Below are 20,530 nucleotides of genomic sequence, written 5' to 3'. Positions count from 1 at the left end.
TCATCTCCTCTACCTTTAGGGCTGGCCCAGCTGCATTCAGCCTATAACTTCTGTCATCCTTTGCGGCAGTTCTCTGCCTTGCTTCCTTGTCCTGTCTTGCCTGCACCTCCGTCCTTTCTTCCTTACTCTTGAATTCCGTCTTTCTGCCCCAGTGCCTGGTGCTGGCTCCCCCCGTTCTCCTCTCCAGCCAACTCCTTTCGTACCGAGATCTCCTCCTCCTGCACATCAGGCTCCAGAAGAGGTCTTGGTCTTTCTCACAGCAAAACCCACATACTGGAAAGAAAGGGAAGGTTTAAAACTGGTTCATCTATACTAGCAAACTAAGATTGAGAATATATATGATACGATGACATAGACATTGGAACATACTGTCAATGGCAATTGCTACATCTGAGCTGGATAAAAAAAATACAAGACACTTCAAACAAATGAAGGTCTGGAAGATAAAATGAAACCCCCAGATAATTTATTACATTAAAACCTCACACACATATATTAATACATGTTTGGGTTTAAGATGGGATTCAGCAGTGGGAGTGGAGAGGCTAAAAGTGGAAAGAGCGTGACTGTTACAGGCCCATTGCGTGCAAGGTGCACAAAAGACACGACTACACAAACTTGGCAAGTGTGTGGACACAAGCACACAGGAAGAACACAAAGTGAAGGTATGGGTAGCAGCCTTAGCCAGAATCATGTTACTCCACACAGCCTCATGTAAAACACAGCCTGATGTATAGCTGAAGCGTATTAACTGGAAACACTCTGGACAAACAATCTACGGCTGGACTAACTCCCCAGCGGCAGCTTCCTAATATAGGAGCTTAAACTTAAAAGGACACTGTCAAGTGATTGCTTTTGGTAGTTTAATTTTTGCATTTCCTCTACTGTTTTAGTAGATGGAAAACAATTCCCCTCCCAGTTCTAACTACTGATTTTGTCCTTTCCTACTTGACAATCATTGATTTTTTTTCTAAGGCTATAAATGTTTTAATAACTTCAACTTTGTTACTGCCTTATGGCAAAATATCTTTGCTTGCACTGACTGCTAAACACTATTCCTAATGTACTGCTGATGACCAGAGCAAGAGCCTGTATTATAAAAAATGATTTTTCACAGGCTCTACCAAATTAATAGCTTTTGTTTCTTGGTTCACATCTCAGAGGTAGTTAAAACACGAAGGTCTTCACCCATCAGATATTTCGACCATCTTAATTCTAGAATTCTTGGCTACAACATAAAGGTATGTCTCCCACGTAGCTCTGACTGATGGACAGCACCCACAGCATAGAGCCCACAATCTTGACAATGTCCTTTTAAAAAGTTACTACTAAAATATAGATTCAAGTCAAAAGTCACCATCGGAATTAGAATAGTTAATGGATAAAATGGATCATAAAGAATCCTAAAGTGGTTAAACATTGGTACCCACAAAGAACCACAGAAGGTAATGCTCCCATGCAGTGTTCCAGAATGTGTACACAAAGGCACCTTTTTAAGAGCTATACATATTTTTTTTTGCTGTTTCAGAAAGGTCGGTTAGTCCTTATTAGAAAAGGCAATTACAGTTGCAGTCAAACTGGAAAAGAGAAGTAAAGTGATTGGACTGAAACTGGAGAACTATTTTTTTTTACAAATATCAACCTTAAAAAAAAAAAAAAGAATAAAAAATCCTCTGAAACCTATGTGCTGGTCATTTCTTCATGGTTTTCTGGCTGCTCCTTGAAAATTTTTCTCTTCCTTCCTCTCCCTTTCCCTGTCCTCCTCAAGGAGGAGGATACGCTCACCTCAATTCCCAAGAGTCAGCCAGCAGAAACACGCTGAGTGAGAAAACCTATTTCTCCAACTACTGTACTTGAATAGGACACCTACAGTTTGGGGGACTTTAACCAGATAATTCTGCCCTAGGAGGCTCAGGCAGTAGAATAAGAGGGAAATGCAGCAGCAGATGGGTATCTTGGAAAGAACTATAATACTTTAGAGACAGCCAGACAGACCAAGCAGGCCTTTCCACAGCAGTCATTTTCTGGTCCAGTAATGCCAGTTCCCCTCTTCAGACTTCTTCAGGCAGCTTTCAAAATTCAACTGGGATGCAAGAAAAGGGTATCACCTAATTTGTGATTAAGAGTGGATCTGAATGAAACACCTCAGAATAATCTTAAGGTTCATCTTCCCTTTCATTCTCCCTTTATTTCATTGCTATAACAGCACTGTGCTACTAGGGGCCTAAGCTTTATATCCTATATCGTGCATGCTCCCATCACAGAGGCATTGTGGGCCAAGTCTTGCTAGCTCCTTGCAAAACATGGGAATACTTTGTGAGAGCTACTGCACAAGAGCAAGTGAGTGAGAGGCGGGCAGCAGCGATACCCCAAGCATCAGTACAGAGACTCACTGCCATTAAGATAAGCAGGGTTGCCTGAAGAGACTGCCACAAAAGCTGTGCTGGCCGACAAAGCGGTGTTTGGGAGCAAATGGCCTAGAACTTGCTCATACAGGCGCAATTCTGCCTTTCCCTCGCTGCAATTTTACTGTGCAAAACGGGTATTTTAGCCTCATATTTCTAGGAACACATGCCGGTGGCTACTGTTACAATAAAATATGAACACTGCATTGTGGAGAAAATGACCATTAATCCTGTAATCTGCAGTCATTTTTACCAATTCTGCACATTTCTTTAAATAACCAAGTACATGCAGTAGATGGAAGTGCATTTAAATAAACTGAAATAGATACAACATGAATAATTAAAGCCGGCAGGGAAATGTGCATTGCGAGCCGCTAGTAGAAATAATTACTGATTTGTCTTATTTACAATAGAGCCTGGATACAGGATCAAAATAGTGCAAGTTAGGGAAAATGTCTGAAGAGTGTTCTTACCCTACAACTACTGTATATTTCATCTTGAAAAGTACATCAACTAAGTTTTGGACCACTGTAACGTCTGACTGTGCTCTGCTATTTCAGGGTTAGATTTCCCAGCATATAAACTATGTCAAATAGCACTGATTTAAGGAGGAATATATTTCAAATGGATACCTAGTGCATCAAGCCGCAACAACATCTATTACGGTTATTAGACACTGTGTAGTTGAGCTTAGGACATACCCCCTGAAATCCCAGCACAGTAAATATCAGAATGTTGGAGGCAAAAGTAGATCATAGAATCACTGGGAAAAGTAGTAAAGTGCTCGTACCTTAATATTCCAGGTTTTAAACAGGCTGTTGTTTAATTAGAAAATAATCTACTTAGAATGTGGTGGTTCTTGAGTGTTAGGCAGTTCTTGCAAACTGCTTCAGAACTAAAAATCGATAATGAAATAAACTTGCGATATGAGGCTGGCTAAACTGTGACTTCAATCTATTAGAAAGTATTATGCATTAAAAAAAAAAATTCTATTTTAGAATGATTACTTGGCATGTGAAAGATTTAGAAAAAAATGTTAACACTTCCTGACTGGTCTATCCCAAAAATGTTCCTGCAACATGATTGCTAAATCTGAAATGAAACAGGATGCTAATTAGTTATGTTTTAGAGGAGGGAAGACAATCAGTTGTCAGTCAAATAATTTAAAAATGATACTCTGACACAAACAAATCAGAAATAAAAAAGTTCTAAAAATTCTACAGAAAGGCTGTAGACCAAAAAGCCTTGTCAAATGAAGAAAATTTCTTCGAGAAGCCGGCTCTCTTCTAGCTCATCTGCTCTGCTTCTGGAACTCCGAGGGGCCTGGTACCAAGCCGATGGCCTGTGGCTCGCGTGATGAGGTGTGTGCATTTTGCTCCTGTCATGGGATTCTCTGTAGAGGTGTCCTGAGGCACATATGGGACTCATAGCTTCAACCAGGTCAAGAAGAGAGGCTTCATACCTAGAGAAATACATCAAGAAGATGGAATTCCATTAAGGATCTTGGCATCACACAGAAATTGAATCCAATCTTCCCATTGTCATAATTCAGCCTACATCTAGATCTGCCTAATGGGTATCACAGGAACAGACAGAATTTTGCTGTGTGAGCTCCGATAAGGAACACCAACACAGAGTTGTGAAAAGAGTTGAGCAAAGCATGGGTGCACAGTTTTTTTTAAGCTGTTTCATCAGATTTTCCATTTGAGGTGTATAATGGTCTTAGCGACACGCTGGAGATTGAGGACAGAACTCAAGAGATATAACAGCCAAATATACAGAACAGGTACAAGACAGACCCACATAGGTACCAGTAAAGTGACTTATACACAGGCTACACTTTTTTGAAGAGACTGTACACTTGATTTAGTTTCCCAGGGATCTGAAAACAGCAGGAACCTTTATTATTATTGCCACAAACTACACGTGCTTCCTGTAAATCTCTATGCACTATATGGAATCTGTCTAGTAGAAGCACTGAAGGAATACAATCTAAGTAAGGCAATACAAAATCAACGCTTCAGGCACCAAGAGAGAAGGTAAAGATGCTAAACATTACTCAAACTGTCCTTTAACTGTGAGTACAGATGTGGAGGAAGGTTGCAAGCCAGTGTCAGCTAGTAACACACACTGAATAATGGCAGTTACTTTAGACAGAGACTTCCTATTAATATTCACACAGGACAAGACTTGATCTAAATACCAGCACAGGATTGATCATTACAATATATTTTCTCCTGTCCAGTTTTAAATGTCTTAAACAATATCAGTTCCATTGCTTCCCCTGGGAGGCTGTTCTCCAGTCTAAGAGATAGCACTCCAGAGTTTTACTCAAAAGTCACCTTAGTTCCATCTTATCATTGTTAGCACCAACCTGTCTGATTTTCCCAATGCCAAAGTAATTCACACACTCATTGACATAAGCAAAGAGAAGATTATTCACAGCACCCAACCCTAGGCATCAGTGTAGCTGTTTTGTTTTCACAGCCTCCCTCTATTGTAGGTAGAAGGAGTAGCTCCTCCATATGGTAAGGGAACATCTCAGGCTCCTGTTTCGAGTCCCTGTAGAAAAGCCTCTGCTCTTCCATTCGGGACAGAGGGAGCCTAGAAAGACTAAGCCACTAGGGTAGCTAACTAAATAGCAGCTGCCTAAATATGAGTGGAATGAAAAATTCTTAAGTATGAACATTCACAACATTTTATTGAGGTGAAACATTGCATTGAGGCCAATGTTATTTCCCAGAGGAAGCGTACCGCTGAGCTCATCACCTATGTTGTTCACTAACATCATGCAAAGCAGCAGCAGCAGGTAAAGCAACTTCCTTCCCTAAACTAGCAAAGCCATGCTAACATACTTCTTTAGCTCTTTCATTAGCTCCAGTGATGAGAGTTACATCCCAGCTGGTCAGAGAACTCATAGTAACTCATAGCTGTGTCAGAGACTCTGAAAGACTTCCCTAGCTCAGAAGAGTTAACTGCGCCAGTGATGGGTTAATAGTGATGTTAATGATAATCATTAGAGTCTTCTTACACTGTGATTGCACTGGAAAGTCAACCTTTTCATTCCCTTCAACCATTTTTATTGCTCCCTCCAATTTGATGGCAGTCATCATCCCTAGCCCAGTTCTGACTCACCATTACTGCATTACAGCGCTCTCCTCACGATTTGGCTACCAGTAGATTGGTTTATTTTCCCTCAGTTGTACTAGCTTATATTTCTCCCAATCCAAAACCATTTTGCAAATTTCTTGTTCACATTTTTAGCTTGTCTAGGTGTCTTTGTATTATTCATCTGTTCAAATCAGCCCCTACAGAGCCAAAGATGAGCGACTCAGAACAACAGCAACAACAACAAAAACAGAGGTAGTTTTGTTTCAGCTGGACTGTGCAAATGGCTAACCTCCCTCAAATATGATGCATTACAGTTATCCTAATCAAAAATTTCAAATATGTTTTTTGGGTAGCCGAGCAACACCATGTAAAGGACTCTGTTGTCTGCATTCAGAAAGCACCCTTTAAAAACTAAGGCCTTTGAAAGATATCTCCAACCTAAGACAGAAAAAGCCACATTGCTAGTGAAAACTAGCACACAACTATATTAGACAGACTTTTCACGTAGAGAGTTTTGGACTATACTTTATATAGATATACACAGATGCTTTGAACCCCAAAGAAAACCAGTTAACACATACACTGGTTTCATTAGCCACACCTAAAACTCCTTTTTAGATTAATCTAGTCTAGCATACAAATGCTTATCTCCTCTGACTGTAGTGCTATCATAAAATTTTCAATTTCTCCAGCAGCCACATTCAATCACAGATTAGGTTAGGGGGAAACCAAACCAGCCAGTGCATTTACAGCAAACGTGCAGGCCCTAGATTTCAGCAGTACCTTGGAGTTCATTTCTTCCGCAAGTTTATCTAAGTTTTACAGCATTTCTACTATCAGGAAGGCTAAATGATTTGGCAGATTACAAGAGCAGCAAATAGCAAAGATTATGTAAAAGACCAGGTGTTGTAAATCAGTCTACTTGACACCACAGTTATATATGCAATAAAGTGAATGAACTCTGCTAACAGAGCGCTATCTGATAAACAGAATGCTCCTTGCAGGTATTTAGTGTTTAATCCCATGATAATGGTTTGCCCTAGTTTGTCTAGGCAACATCAGACAGCACCTGGCTGGAGGCAACACAGTAGACCTAGAATGGTTTGAAGCTCACAGAGACAATTTTCTCACAGTTTATTTGCATCCAAAAGTTTAAAGAGATGCAGTCAGGATGCTCAAATCCTGAAACGCAGCATTCTCTGAAAAACGGGATATATATTCCTTGCATGATCTGGATAAATGCATAACTAAAAACAAGCTTCGTTATTATTATTATGACACTTCATGGCTGACGCGAAGTCAAAGCTGCAGGATCAGGCACTCAAAAGCCAGGACATTTCAACATGAAAACTGATCTGGCAAACTTAGCTTGCAAATACTGAGCACTCTTTTAATGCAAATGAACAGCCAAGAGTACCCTTGTATTGTTTACGTTTCCCAAGGAGAAAAAAATTCCCAGGTACCTGCACAGGGCACATAAGTTGCATACAGACACTTCTCATGTATTGATGTTCAACAAAGCAACTAAAATGTTCTATCAGTGCTAGATATTTGTGACACAATATTTTTATGGGTTTTGTCCTCTTGATAGAAGGAAAATGAGGTGGGCAACTGTCCCTTTAAGGATTGTGATAATTCAGTCTGTCTTCACCTTTTTGCTATATTTGTCAGTATATTAGAAAGTCAATGAGCACCTCCGCAACAGACTGGAAAACAATCTCTTTTCTAAGCCTGGTTTTGACACTTCCCCCATATATATATTTTTTTAATCTAACATTCATCAGCTTGAAAGTCTGCATGTTTCATCCTGTGAGAAGAAAATTCGTAAAATCTACTCTACAAGCTTAGATTAGAGCTCTAAATTTGGTGAAACTAATCTTATTCCATAGTCTCCAGAAATTCCATTAGCAAAGGGAACACACAGCGGTGGTGTCCTGGTCCCGCCGAAGGCAGGCCAAGCCCCAGAGGGTAGATATAGGAGGCGAAAGAACAGACCAGGTAAGCTCTGAAGCTTTTCTTTCAATAACGAAATTTGAGCTTTGTTTTTGATGTAAAAGGTAAATCTCCAAATATGGCTCAATAGAGAGCAGCATAGAGATGCCCAAACTATTTGAGTGTTAGGTACCACTGGGATCAAACCAGTACAGAACTGCATCCTGGCTGGTTAAACTCGTCCTGGTCTGGTGCTGCACAGTGCCGCAGCAACATTCCCTTAATCCTGTGCGTACAATTAACAGTTGCTGGAAATTTGGCTCCTCAGCCACTCAGGTGATTTTGGAAATTTATTATAAACTTTAAGCATTAGCTCCTAATTGAATACGGAAGCATCTAGTGGAGTTTATACACTCTCCATGTAGAGGAGTTTTGTAGTCCATCACTAAGGTAACAGGAAACATCATAAAGCATTATGATTCAGAACAGCTCATTAAATGCTCACATTTTAAAGAGGAAAACAGTACAAAAACAAAAACAGGTCTGCACAGTGCCAAATCCTTCCTCCCACAATATTTCTGTTTCATTGCCTGTGCAGCAGAAATACAACTCTGAGAACATGTACAGGTGCATCTTACTTTGCACTGCGCTTCCAACCCGAATGGGGAGGAACACTCTTGCATTTTTATGATGAACACACAAATGTGGCTACTGCTCTGGGAACTGTAAGGTCTCTTACGCCCAGGACGGCTACTGAAAGATCACCTCAAACCATTTGGTTCTCTGTCAAATAAAACCTGCTGGGCAATCACAGTTCAGACATTCCTACAATGCACAGTACCTAAATGGTCTGGTTATGCAAAACGCACAGAACTAATCACTGTGCAGTATTCTTGAAGGTAACCACAGAGCATCCTTACATCAACGGGCTGAACAGTGGCACTTGTTTATTCGTTTTTAGACTTTTGGGACGTGTCATTGAATTTTTAATATTTGTCTATTTCCCATGGTAAAATATGTGATGTTTCTTACACACTGTTCAATTTTTAAACTACATTATTGTATTTTCACATTGCGCAGCTGTTTAACCAATAATACCATTTGCTCCTTCCTGAAAAAACAGCACAACCCCAAACTAGTTTGCTATTTGGAGGACCAGGAATTTCCCCATGAGGCAAAATAACTAAACTTATTGGAGTCATAAATACTCTGGCAGTCAGATATATGTATATTTCCTTAAACAAGCAGTGTCAGATATTATTTGATCACTATGTTCAGAGATATCTTTTCATTTACAGTCTCTGAAAATTTATTCTTCAACCATAAATGCATACAAAACACACAGAATGTCTGTTTTGCAAGGGGATGGCACTTCAACAAAGCATACTGGCAATACGGTTTTGGAGATTAGTAGCTATACAGGTTTACTTTATTTAACTGTATATACCAAAGGAAATAAAAAGGTTTATTTTTATACTGCTGCTTATATTTTCAACATAAAGTTCAAAGTGATTTACTAATGTTACATGAATTGGCTTTGAATTACGCCACAGTATTGTGCCCAAGTACAAAGCCTAACGCTATTTTGTATTCATAAAACACTGCCTGCCTCCAAGCACTTTACAAATACTAAATACAGCTAAAAACACATGTAAGGAGTAGGGAATAGACCCATTTTAGAGAAAAGGAAACCAAGCTTACTGTTATTCTAAAGCAAATATCAAACCTCTACTAGATTATAAAAAACGGCAAATAAAAGCAGCTTCCCAGGGATAAAACACAGAGGCAGAGAAGGTGGCCTCAGCAGCCAAACTACCCCAAACCTGATGATAACCTCAGGTTGTATCGCAAGCATGTTACCTGTGGAAAAACTGGCTGTGATGACTGATTGCCCACCCCCAAGTTAATGCAGGCTATACGGGTGGTGGGCAAAACCCTGCCCAAATTAACGGGCCCTCTGCAATGCCATCTGTCTCCAGTTGTGCTGTAAGGACGTGTGAAATATCCTGCTGGCTCAGACCAGGATTCTGACTTGTAGTGGCTGGACAGAAAAGGAAAGTTGAGGAGAGGCTAACTTTGCGGTTATTGCGTGAAAAGCCAGATGTCAGGATAGGGGATCTTGCCTTTCACGTTTGAACTGCATCTTCAGTGACCAAAGAATTCCCATGTAGCGACTCTCAAGATGCTGCAATCAAAAAAAGAGCAGAGGAGTGTAGTCTTTGAGGCTGAGGCGTCCAGAGCACGAGTAGGATTAAATAGAGAATCAGAGACAAAGGGACTGCGCTAGCTAGCGTGAGATTCCTGTTTTATTTTACTTTCACACAGGCTGGGAGTCTGAGTAGACACTGTTCACTGTAGGACACAGGAAGAGACAAATCCAGCAGCGCTGTATGTATTTAAATCAACTCCAGGTTGGGCCATATTTCTTGCCTGTAACAGGTCTGTATTTTCCAGAGGCAGCTCAAAGTTTCTTAATTCTTACAGAAAAAGATCAGACCGCAGAATATTTCAAAGCAATTAAAAAAAGATCTGAGCCTTTTATTTAAAATACATCACACAGTGTAAAACAGAATATATTTACACAGTGTCCTCAGTAAGAGCCTCCCAGAGTGCTGTAAAACCCACACCCACATAATAGAGAGCTTATAGTATCAGAGACTGTTACAGAACTCTCTAAGGCAGCATTCACAGAATCATAACCCAGAGAAGGAAAAGACTTATGATCATCCAGCCATCTCCCTGCTGACGAAGAACCATTCCCTACAGCATGCTTCTTAATATTTGTTGCTAACAATCAGCCTCTTGCTCTTGTCCTTGGGAGGCCATTCCACAGCCAAATACATCTCATACTACCGCTACCATTATTACTTAGTTGTGAGCTATAGCATAACCTGGAGGGCCTGGATCAGGATCAGGGGCACCCACTCTACAGACACTTTTAAAGAGTGATTCCTTATCCAGAAGAGCATACAGTCTAAATAGATAAGTCCAAAATCTGGGGCGAGGCAGGGGGGGAGAACATACAACTAAGGAGAACAGGGTAGCATGGAAAACATCAAAAATGTTTCATGCATTTTTGCGTTGGAGTTTGGTAGAAGGAAAACGTACGTGTGATGCAAACAAGAATACATAACAAGAAAATGTTTCTGATAGTCAGGTGGAGACAGACAAATAAGGTTTCTTCTTCCTTCTAGCTTCACACCACTAATCATAGCTAAAGATCTTACATGGTATTCAGAAATCCATCTCCTTTTTTGGTGCAAATACACCTTAAGTATTTGAATAATAATGCATTTTTTTCCTTCTGCTCCAGTCTCAGTCAACGTTTATCCAAGCCACACACATTTTAATCTTCCCTCATAAATCAATACCTCTAGCACAGCAACAGATTTTGCTGCTCTCCTCTGATCTCTGACAGTATCTTTCCAGTAAGTGATCACCCAGAAATGAGCACCATATTCCCCCGATGCGGTAACACAGAAACAGAGAGGAGAGCTGCTCCCTCTAACATTCAAACGATGCATGCCTTTGCAGACTCAGATGACACTGGCCTTTCTGTTGCTACTGCACTGCTCTGCAGGGCACTTTCTAATTTGCATGTATTGATACACTGTGCTCTAGCATATCGCTCTATGCTATAAGACCTACAACACCAGCAAATTGAACGCCTCATTCTGTGGGGTTAGCAGCAATTATCACTAAATCTTGTGAAAAATGTCGTCAGAAACTGCAGCCCTTTGCATTGGAGGAATTAGGAGAGAGCAGAATTTGGCAACATCACACCTTTGCTAACTTAAATGAGTTGTGCTTGAAAGCATTATGGGATACCCTCTCCAACGTGATAAACAGCAGTAAAGAGCTAAAGAGGACTTTGTCTTGAAAGAGGCTGAGCACTGCTGGTTTCCCTCTGGCCTTTTGCATCCCAAGCAGAGCAGGGTACAAAAGGATACTGAGTTCAGCAACAGCATCTCAGAAAACTTTTGCCCTAGGTCACAGCTAATAAAAGATTTTTCTTTCTCGGTTTTCACCCTGGTTTCACATATGACAGCATCCAGCTCGCTGTCATTAGTGAGACAACACTTACTACCACTCTCATTCCTCCTTGTGGCACAAACAAGCTACTGCCCTCTTCATTTGACCTGTAGGCAAAGACCAACACCTAAACTTCTCATCTGTCCTCACTCCGTTCCCAAAGCTCCCAGTCCTACCTCTTTGCCTTGGTAACTCAGCCTTTTCTATTATTTCCTCATTGGACTTTCACTCAGACTCTGCTGTGATGTTACCAATCTGTCGGATACAACTGAAAGGGCTTCTTTATTGTTTTTGTCTGTGTGCTGTCAGTAGTTAAAAAAAATAACAAAAAATCCAGATCATTTCTTTTAAGAAATCTACGGCTACAGGCAGCTGTACCGGCATAACTGAGGTTGTGATAATTCTGGAAGGGGGAGGGTGAGCAGAGAAATGAGCATTGGGAAGTAGAGAAACTTTTTAAATCAGATCTGCCAGTGACAGAAGGAGAGCTCAGAAAAAAGTTTTGGTAAAAAAAAAGGAAGATATTACAGAACCACAGAGTTTAACAACCACCTCTGCAATCTCTTGGTTTGTATTGTCCTTCTCTCCCTTCCTACACACACTTTTCCATCTCATCAAGTCCGAAAGCTCTTCAGATCAGAAAATGAACCTTAGTGTATGTGCAACACCTGAGGCCCTGATTCTACCGTGATATTACATAATAACTTTGCACTTCAGAGCATGCTTGGTTTTTTTTCCCCTTAAGCACTCTGTCATCCCAGCGTATCTTCATCATGATCTTCAAGCTTTATTGTTCTGGGCCAAAACTAAGCTACCATCATCTTTTCTGCCATACCTCATCCTCATACTTCTCCTGCCTTAATAGCCGTTTTTCCTCAATATTTTGCTCTTACAAGTTTGTCTCCAAGCATTTTTCCCCACACAGCAACCTCTAATCCAATGAATCATCTTTTAAATTGCGCTATTGCTTTTATAATGTACTAAAGCCTTTGACAAAGGGTTGCATATATAAGTGGCAGTGCAGTTCTGTACCTTCTCTCTGCCATTCCTGCTCATGTCTCAAAGTTTTGACTTTTTTTCATATTTCATCTCTTTTCCCTAATTTGCTTCTTGCAGAGCTGAGACTAGCTTATATCCCTGTACATTGCCAAGAAATTTGGGGGTACTACATAAGTAAATACAATTTAAAGAGGCACAGCTCAGGAAAAAAAAAAGAAAAGAAAAGAAAAGAAAAAAAAAGAACTTACCATACAGGCTGCAAAGTCCATCATGATTTACATGGATTAGCAGTCTGCCTTTCTTTACAAGCTCAGTCTAAATTCTTAGGCTGCCAAATAATAAATCACCTTTTTGCTTCAATAGCACAGTCAGTGGGAGATCTGCATAGTTTTAGGTCAAGCACTTATAACCATTTTATGATTCCAAAGTTTCTTACTTTGTCATTTAGTTACTGAACTGTGAGCTTTCATCGACTTTCTAACCATTGTGGCAAGAAATGCTACCACCTGCGCAAGATTTAAAACCTCACTGAGCAGAGGAGCAAAACTGGACTGCAGTCATTTTAAGTATATATTCGGGTGGAATCTTGACCCCATGGAAACCAGTGGCAGTTCTGCCACTGGCTCGGTGGGGCTGGGCTTCTTCCCATACTGCTGCAATTCATTGTGTCAGGGTGAATAGGTACTGCGAGTTCTCCATTTTACACCATGACACTTGGAAATGAGATGCCTCAGTGAATGCTCAGGAATTATTTATTTTATCTTTTTCTTTTCTTTTTTTCTGTCCTGGTGAAATATTTTACGTACAGACAATTACTGTATCTAAACACCTTCCTGGGGATCTGTGCTATTCTTCCCCTCCTGCTTATCAGCTTAATTTCTTCTGCTGTGGCATGGAGAGTTTAATAGTGAAATCCAGCAGTCAAATTCTTCTGTTTCTTAATTATCTCTGCCCTGTCAGCTATATCACTGAAAACAAGTTACCATTAGACAATTCAGATACCAATAAACACCAAGTTATGATAATATAAAGTCATGTATTACTGTCATTATGGAAAAAGCTGTTTCAGGGAGGCTTAAAAAAAATTAAATAAGCCCAGCACTTCTAAATGGCTGAAAATCTAAAGATATCTTAATTATTCTTCAATATCTTAATCATTCCATAGAATCATGATCTTGTATAATGGCCATTTTAAATGAAAGGTTTGCTGCTCTGCGCAGTTGCCACTTCCTTCTAATTGTGAATTAAAGCATAATTTAGCGTGGCTCTATGCCAGCTTGACTAAAAAAATTTACAGACACTAACTCTGTCTGAATAAGGGAGGGTGGGGGGGGGGGGGGGAAAGCAGTTAGATTTCTTTAAGTAATAGAAAATCACTCACCAAGTGGTATTTTAAAACAAAACACCAGAGCTTTAAGTTGACAAACTGACTTGAATTAAACCACACAGAAAAATGCTTGCACTGTAAATCTTACAGGGCAAAAGTGATGGTGCGTTATCATTCTGTTTATTAGCATGCACTTTGGAGAGTTCAGGGCAAGTATGGATACGCATTCATTCCATTTTATGCTGCACATTACTGAAAACACATTCCCCATAAATAATTCATAAATACATTGTCTGAAATTTCAGATTCCAAAAATACAACATGGTTTTCAACTTTATGGTTGCTTGGTCTTCAGAACAGCAACAGACAATTGGATGGATGGACTTGGCAACCCTGATAAGAACCCATCAGTCAGAATTACACTCCAGAGGTAAAAGCAAACATCTTCTAGCTCCTGATCCATGAAACAGCAAGGCCACAATGATAGCCCCTGTGCTTACGCTAGCAGTCCCTTGGCAAGGAACAGGGAGAAAAGGAGAAAGGACAGGAGTAACCAAGTAGTGAAAAGAAAGTGCTCAGTTGCAGCTTTAACTTTAAAAAGAACATTTATTACAAAAACCAATGCCTTAGTCTTCTCTGTTCATCAGCTGGGTGCATAGCAGGAGAGTTAGGAAAGAAAAGGAAGCTTTACAGGATGGTGTGATAAGGAGCTAACTGGGCTGAAACTACCTAGAAATCCAGACAGATTTAAATTTCAAGTACAGTAATAGTCAAAGCAGAATGGGCATAAAAGCTCATTTTCTGGCCAGACAGTGCACCACAAACTTGAGTGCTGCTTGTTGCTCTCAGCTTTTAATTGGTGTAACTACATTAATGCTAAAGGCATAGTAAGTGCCTTTATCTTTTATACCAGTTACACTGGCATAAGAGAGGTGAACACAGGATCTTGCAGATCATCTAGAAAAGCCTAATTCCTGCAGGGAGTAGAGTGACCACAATTCGTGCTGAGGAAGCTGAAGCACGCTTTAGAGGAGAGAGTCCTTGAGTTTTACATGTCTTGCGATTCTGCATCTTGCTGACATAATATGTGCAATTTACACTCAGTGGCTTCTTTTTCCTTCCTAATGTACTCAGAAGCCTCACATCAGAGAGCAGCTGCTCTTCAGCCAGCTTTGCGTTCGCTTGCTCCGTTCTAGTCACCTTCCCAGTGCAAGAGGCACAAGCAGTTTCAGGTCCTTGGTGTCTAGTCCTAACAGAACAGGAACCCAGAATCTTCCCATATGCTGGCTCTTTACTTGAGCTCCTTTACTCAATTTTGCCCGAAGGCAAACATTGCAACTGAGCTAGAGTAGCCGGTATCCTGATCTACTGATTGCTTAGGCTCTGACCATATGTGAAGAAACAAAAGCTGCCATAGAAATCAGGTGCACCATTACCCAACTACTGTTAACCTCCCTGCTTTGCACTCAGTTGCGGAAGGGTCAGGAATAACTGCTGTTCCATTCATTTCCAGGTGTGCTGAACTCTCCAGGGTAATCTTTAAATCAGCAGAGATTTCATACATCAAAGATGAGGATACATAATTCAAGAGAAGTCACTGAGATAAAACAGTAGGTGTAAAAAATATAGTGCATTGGTGGTGCCTGGTTTAGCATGTCAAAGAGGGGCGACAGCTAGTGAGGAGCTGCATGCAGGCGGCACAAGAACATGCCGCGTGGCAAAGCAGGTAGCATCATTGTAAACTTCACAGGGAAACAGGCACTGAATAGGCTTGACACTGTGCAAGTACTAAGCTAGAAGGCACCCTACAGAAAAAGCCAGCAGTAAAGCATGGAGTACAAGGCACTCAGACCTGGTGTCCCTCGGCTATAGTCAGCGCATGCTAACAACCTCTTTCAAAAACTTTACACAGGTGGTAAGTGTCCCACTGAGATAAATTACCTACTTTTGGCTGCTGAACAGATGGGTAGAGAAGTGATTTTTTAGTTTGTTCATTCCCAGCAGTAACTAGAAAAGACGATCTTGGGCTCTGCAGGATTACTTTTCGATAACCATACACCTGCAGACAGTCTGCGTTTCTGTCAGAAACTACTACAGTGTCATGGATACACTAGGAAAAAAGGCAGGGCACTTAATGGCTCAGGAAACTGGCTCCAAGTCTCTCATTCCCATATTCTGCTGAATATAACGCTAAGCTGAGAAAGGCCAGAAAGTGAACCAAACTATTGCCAATGGTATATGTGAAATGAGGTGGTGACACATGAGACGGTTGCGCTGTCATTTAGAGGGACTGTGAAAGGCTGGAGAAATGCAGATCTTATCAGTGTGTATAAATTTGTGAGGCACAAATTGAAATACAGGAAATTCCAGTTAAAGAAAAAACCTTTTTACTGTGATAGTGATCAAATACTGGAACAGGTATTGGAAGAGGCTGTGGAGTCTCCATCCTTGGAGATATTCAAAACTCCAATTGGGCATGGTCCTGGGCAACCTGCTCTAGGCGACCCTGCTTTAAGCAGGGGGCAGGTTGGACTAGATGATCTCCAGAAGTCCCTTCCCACCTCAACCATTCTTTTGATTCTGTGAATCTGTACTAGGGCATTTCTCTTCACAAATGCACTAAACCTCATTGACAGAATATGACAAGAGGCCAAGGGCTGACTAGTAAGGACTGAATTGTGACTTAGCTGCACAGCGCATGGTGCAACCATTGAAGCTTAAATTACCAATGTCTGCAAAACAGGAAGCTCCATAAACCAATTCAAAACATTAACCAAGGGCCACTTTTGCCCAGAGGGTTTGCACCTCAGTGAAAAATCAGATCAGACACATGAGAAGTGTGATGATATAGTTAAACAAGTCCTTCCCCTCCCTATGTATTAATATATACTTCCACCACATCACTCGCATCTATTTATGTAAGAATACATCATAGTATAGCACACTACTGCCTATATATTTTTTTTTCTTTTCTTTTCAATAAGAAGGTCATATCAACATGTTAAAAAAACTAGTAAAAATATTTTTAGAATCCTCACTTAAAGTTTGCAAATATCTTTCTGGCAGAAATCCCCAAATAACTTTACAGCAAGACGTCTCAAAGGAAACAGAACTCCCGCAAAAAAAAAAAAAAAAAAATACCCACACACCACACTACAAAATGAATGTGACCCAGGGACTTGCCCTTCTATGCAACAACACAAGTAGAGTGCACAGAGACAGTGAAGTCCGCAGGGCGTGAAATTAAAATTTTACACAGATACAATGAAGTAATGATACAATGTTACAACCTTGGCACAAAAAACTTCTGGTTTGAGTAAAGTCAATGTCATGTGATGTTACGGTTTGTGCACTGGTAGAAATGGTCTGCTGCTAAAAAGTTCATAACAAAACAAGAGTGAAAGCAAGAGAACTGTACAGATAATTACAATAGGCCTATACATTCTAGTGATCTGGACATTTCTTAAGAAACTCATCACAGTAGTACCTAGTTTTCACTGCAGGCTGCGTTAAGCAAGCACACTTTTCTCTCACGCCTACAAATCAAAGAGCTAAGATGCCACTGGGAGACAGAAAAAAGAAAACTGAAAGGGATTTGAATTTGACAAGGAAGTGGGAAGGAGACATGGATATATGGATAAAGAATAGGGATGCAGGGAGCAACTGCACAGAGTCGACAAAAGCTGGGAGGAGCAGCAGCTGGAGCACTGTTAAAGTCCTTGCAGGAACTGCTTCCCCTGTCACAGTAAGAGGGGAAAGCAGCGCTGAAACAACGAGGACAAGGTAATTGGAACAAGAGCAGGACTTGAGCACTTCCCAGCAGATCCACGTGTAGAGGCATGGGCACAGTTACGAGAATTTGCTACACCAGACTTAAGACTTGCAAAGCAAGTTACAAACTGCAGCCACAGTACTACAAATATACGTGCACAGTACAACACTGAATTATCAGACGATCTGCACGGAGCAGGAAAAATTTTCTTTCCAGAAGTACGAAAAAGTCTGCAAGCTCATAAATCATAAAGCTGCTCATACATTATGATGTTTCACAGATATCTGATAGATTGACAGAGCTCGTGCATTCTACAAAATATATTTATAGGTCAGAACTATGGGAAATAAAACCTGAATTCAGTACGACTGCGCATCTCAAAGCACAATTTCATGGTCACACGAGTTATGCACACGAGTACTACTGGTCATGCAAGCTGTGTGTGCAACTCACCCTTCTAGAAATGTAACAGAAAAAGTCAGTCTAACAGTGCAAAGGTCATTTCTGACATGGCATGTTTCTCACCCTACTGATCCAAGACGATACACACAGAGGAACATACAGCCAAATGTGACTTAATAAAACCTTCAAGCCTTCAGCTTATTAATTCTTTTAAATTTTTCTCATTTCATTCCAGTGATTTCATTAGGTTAGACTTCTTCATCTTTATTAAAAAATAATCAGAACTGAAATGTTTCAATAAACCCAATTTCTGTTTTAAGTAGTAAAAGATGATTCAATGCAGATGAAGCAAAAATGAAAGTTAAAAGTACAATGGCACTAGAAGCTTTCAGAATCTTCTTTAAAAGATTTTAAATACATAAATTATATATTATTACTCCAGAATGTCTTCGTTTGTTTTTACAGAAAAATAATTTAAAAAACACTTTTTTCCACTGCGCTCTTCAGACGTATCTATCGAAATAAAATCATTTAGAACTTCTGGCTAGAAAGAACCAAAGGAGAAAGCCAACACAAAGTATCACTGTTAAAGCAGATAGAGATAACTTTGTATAGCGCAGAAAACAAAGACATAGTATTACTTTCAGTAAAAGGCTTCATTTTCCACAATGTTTTCAAATGAACTCCCCCCATACAGACTGAAAGAAATATTATTTTTCTTACAGAGGGGCAAATATGAAGTACCACCTCAAAAAACATGACAAACAGATCAAAATTATCATACATGACCCTAAATTACCACGGAGCTGGAAGCAAGTTGCACTGATAAATTTGAACACTAAATTAAAACAATACCTACAATTTATTAAATTGTGTGGTATCTGGAACACGAAAAAAAAAACAGATATTGTTTTCTTTTAAGATTATCTAAATGCTGAGGAGATAACTTTAGTTCTCCAGTCACAACCTGTCACAAAGGCAAACTTACTCTTTGAAAAGGAGCATTTGATTTAGGAAGAGAAAACAAGTCACACCTTACAGTAGAAATTGGTGCATTCAGCTTAAGCAAGGAACTGTAGGTTGACAACAGCAATCCTCTTGCTACAGTGTGGGAGGAACTAGCGATTACCCCATCAATTCTTAGTTTCTTTCAAATCTGTATCAGGAAACCATAAGGTAAGTTACACAATTCAAGGTTCCCAAAAGGAATGCTGGAAAGCCTACAATACAAAAATGTATTAAACAGTTCAGTATTCTTTACAGTGAAATACTGCTATGAATTTCCCTACCCAAATGTGAAAAAATACTTCAGTTATTTCACTGCCCTATCCATGGAGTATTAGGGCCTGTCTCTTTAGTTATTAGGTCCTATTCTAATTCCACTTATGTCAGTGAACTAATTCCAGATATGCAACCTTATAAGACTGAGACTTAAGCCCAGATATTGGGTTTTTCCAAATCAGAAATGTCTTAACAAGGACATTAAGAGATGAACATTATTAAAATATCTTTATTAGAGCCATAGATTATGGATGAATTAAAGAAGCTAAAAAGCTGTAGAGGAGAAAACCACTAGCACAGAATCGTGGAGTATGTGGAGTTAAGAACACAGTAAGTCAGGACATGGAGCCAGGAACTGGAGTTCTGGTCTGTCTGTATTTTGAATGTGCCATCTCGCAATTCTCTTGGAGGCCCACTGCTTTTTCTGGAAGATGACAAAATGAAGAATTGTTCCCTGTTCATTTTCTCCATGTCATTTTTGATCTTACAAAATTTTAAGGTATCCTCACCTTAGTCGTCTTTTTTCCAAGCTGAAGAGTCCTAGTCCACAAAAGCTCTTCCACATCTGAGCAGTGCAACGGACTATACAGATGTTACAACCAAAGAGTAACAACAAACATTAGGTACTTAGATTTACCATCCCTGTGGAGCAAAAATTCACTACAGAAGTCTTTCCTTTCAGAGGGGAAAATGATGTAAATATGAGGAAGTTTATTTAAAAAAAATTACAAGGGGCAGTTAAAAGGGTAAAAATGTCTGAAAAGGTACACATTTGTTTAATGGTATCATACTGGGGCCCAAACACAGACATACAACCTATGAAGAAAGACTTCAGAAAGATGAAATCCAGCCAGACTAGTTAGGTATAACAGTAAAGGAGACAATTATGTCCAGTCAGGTCCAAAAAAGGAAAATAGCAAAGAATAAACCCTGATAGATTAAAAAAGAATACACAATAAAGCCCAGCCAAGGAAAATTACCGGTTATCTTGTTGAACACGTAAGGTCTAATAACAACTCCTGCTTTAAATACATCAAAAATAGGAAGCCTGTCTGAGCATCTGCTAAAGCCAGGAGGAGATAAAGTTATAAAGGTGCTCCTTAGCAGAAGCTCCATAGCAGAAAAGGTCAAAGCAGGAAATTGTATTCACCACGCAGGAACCTGCAAAGTTTCCGATGCAACAGAGGACATGGTGGAAAAGGTGTCTCAAGTTGAAGTGTCGTATAAACATGTTACGGAACAACTCAACAGAATGAACAATAAATAATA

The 20,530-nt window shown here is 39.9% G+C and overlaps 1 protein-coding gene across 7 annotated transcripts in view; it reads right to left on the bottom strand.

Annotated features, from left to right (window-relative positions):
- Positions 1-429: 429 nt before the first annotated feature.
- LOC104138537 (protein hinderin) overlaps positions 430-20,530 on the bottom strand; it is a 173,613-nt gene continuing 153,512 nt past the window's right edge. For all 7 annotated transcript variants that reach the window (XM_068924828.1, XM_068924822.1, XM_068924827.1 and 4 more), the window contains one exon: positions 430-3,867. In XM_068924828.1, coding sequence (XP_068780929.1) covers positions 3,654-3,867 — 214 coding nt within the window. In that variant the 3' untranslated portion in view covers positions 430-3,653. The remainder of the gene's footprint in view (positions 3,868-20,530) is intronic.

Source organism: Struthio camelus, chromosome W (assembly GCF_040807025.1).
Source record: "Struthio camelus isolate bStrCam1 chromosome W, bStrCam1.hap1, whole genome shotgun sequence".
Taxonomy (NCBI): Eukaryota; Metazoa; Chordata; class Aves; order Struthioniformes; family Struthionidae; genus Struthio; species Struthio camelus.
This window is presented reverse-complemented; position numbering and strand designations above follow the sequence as displayed.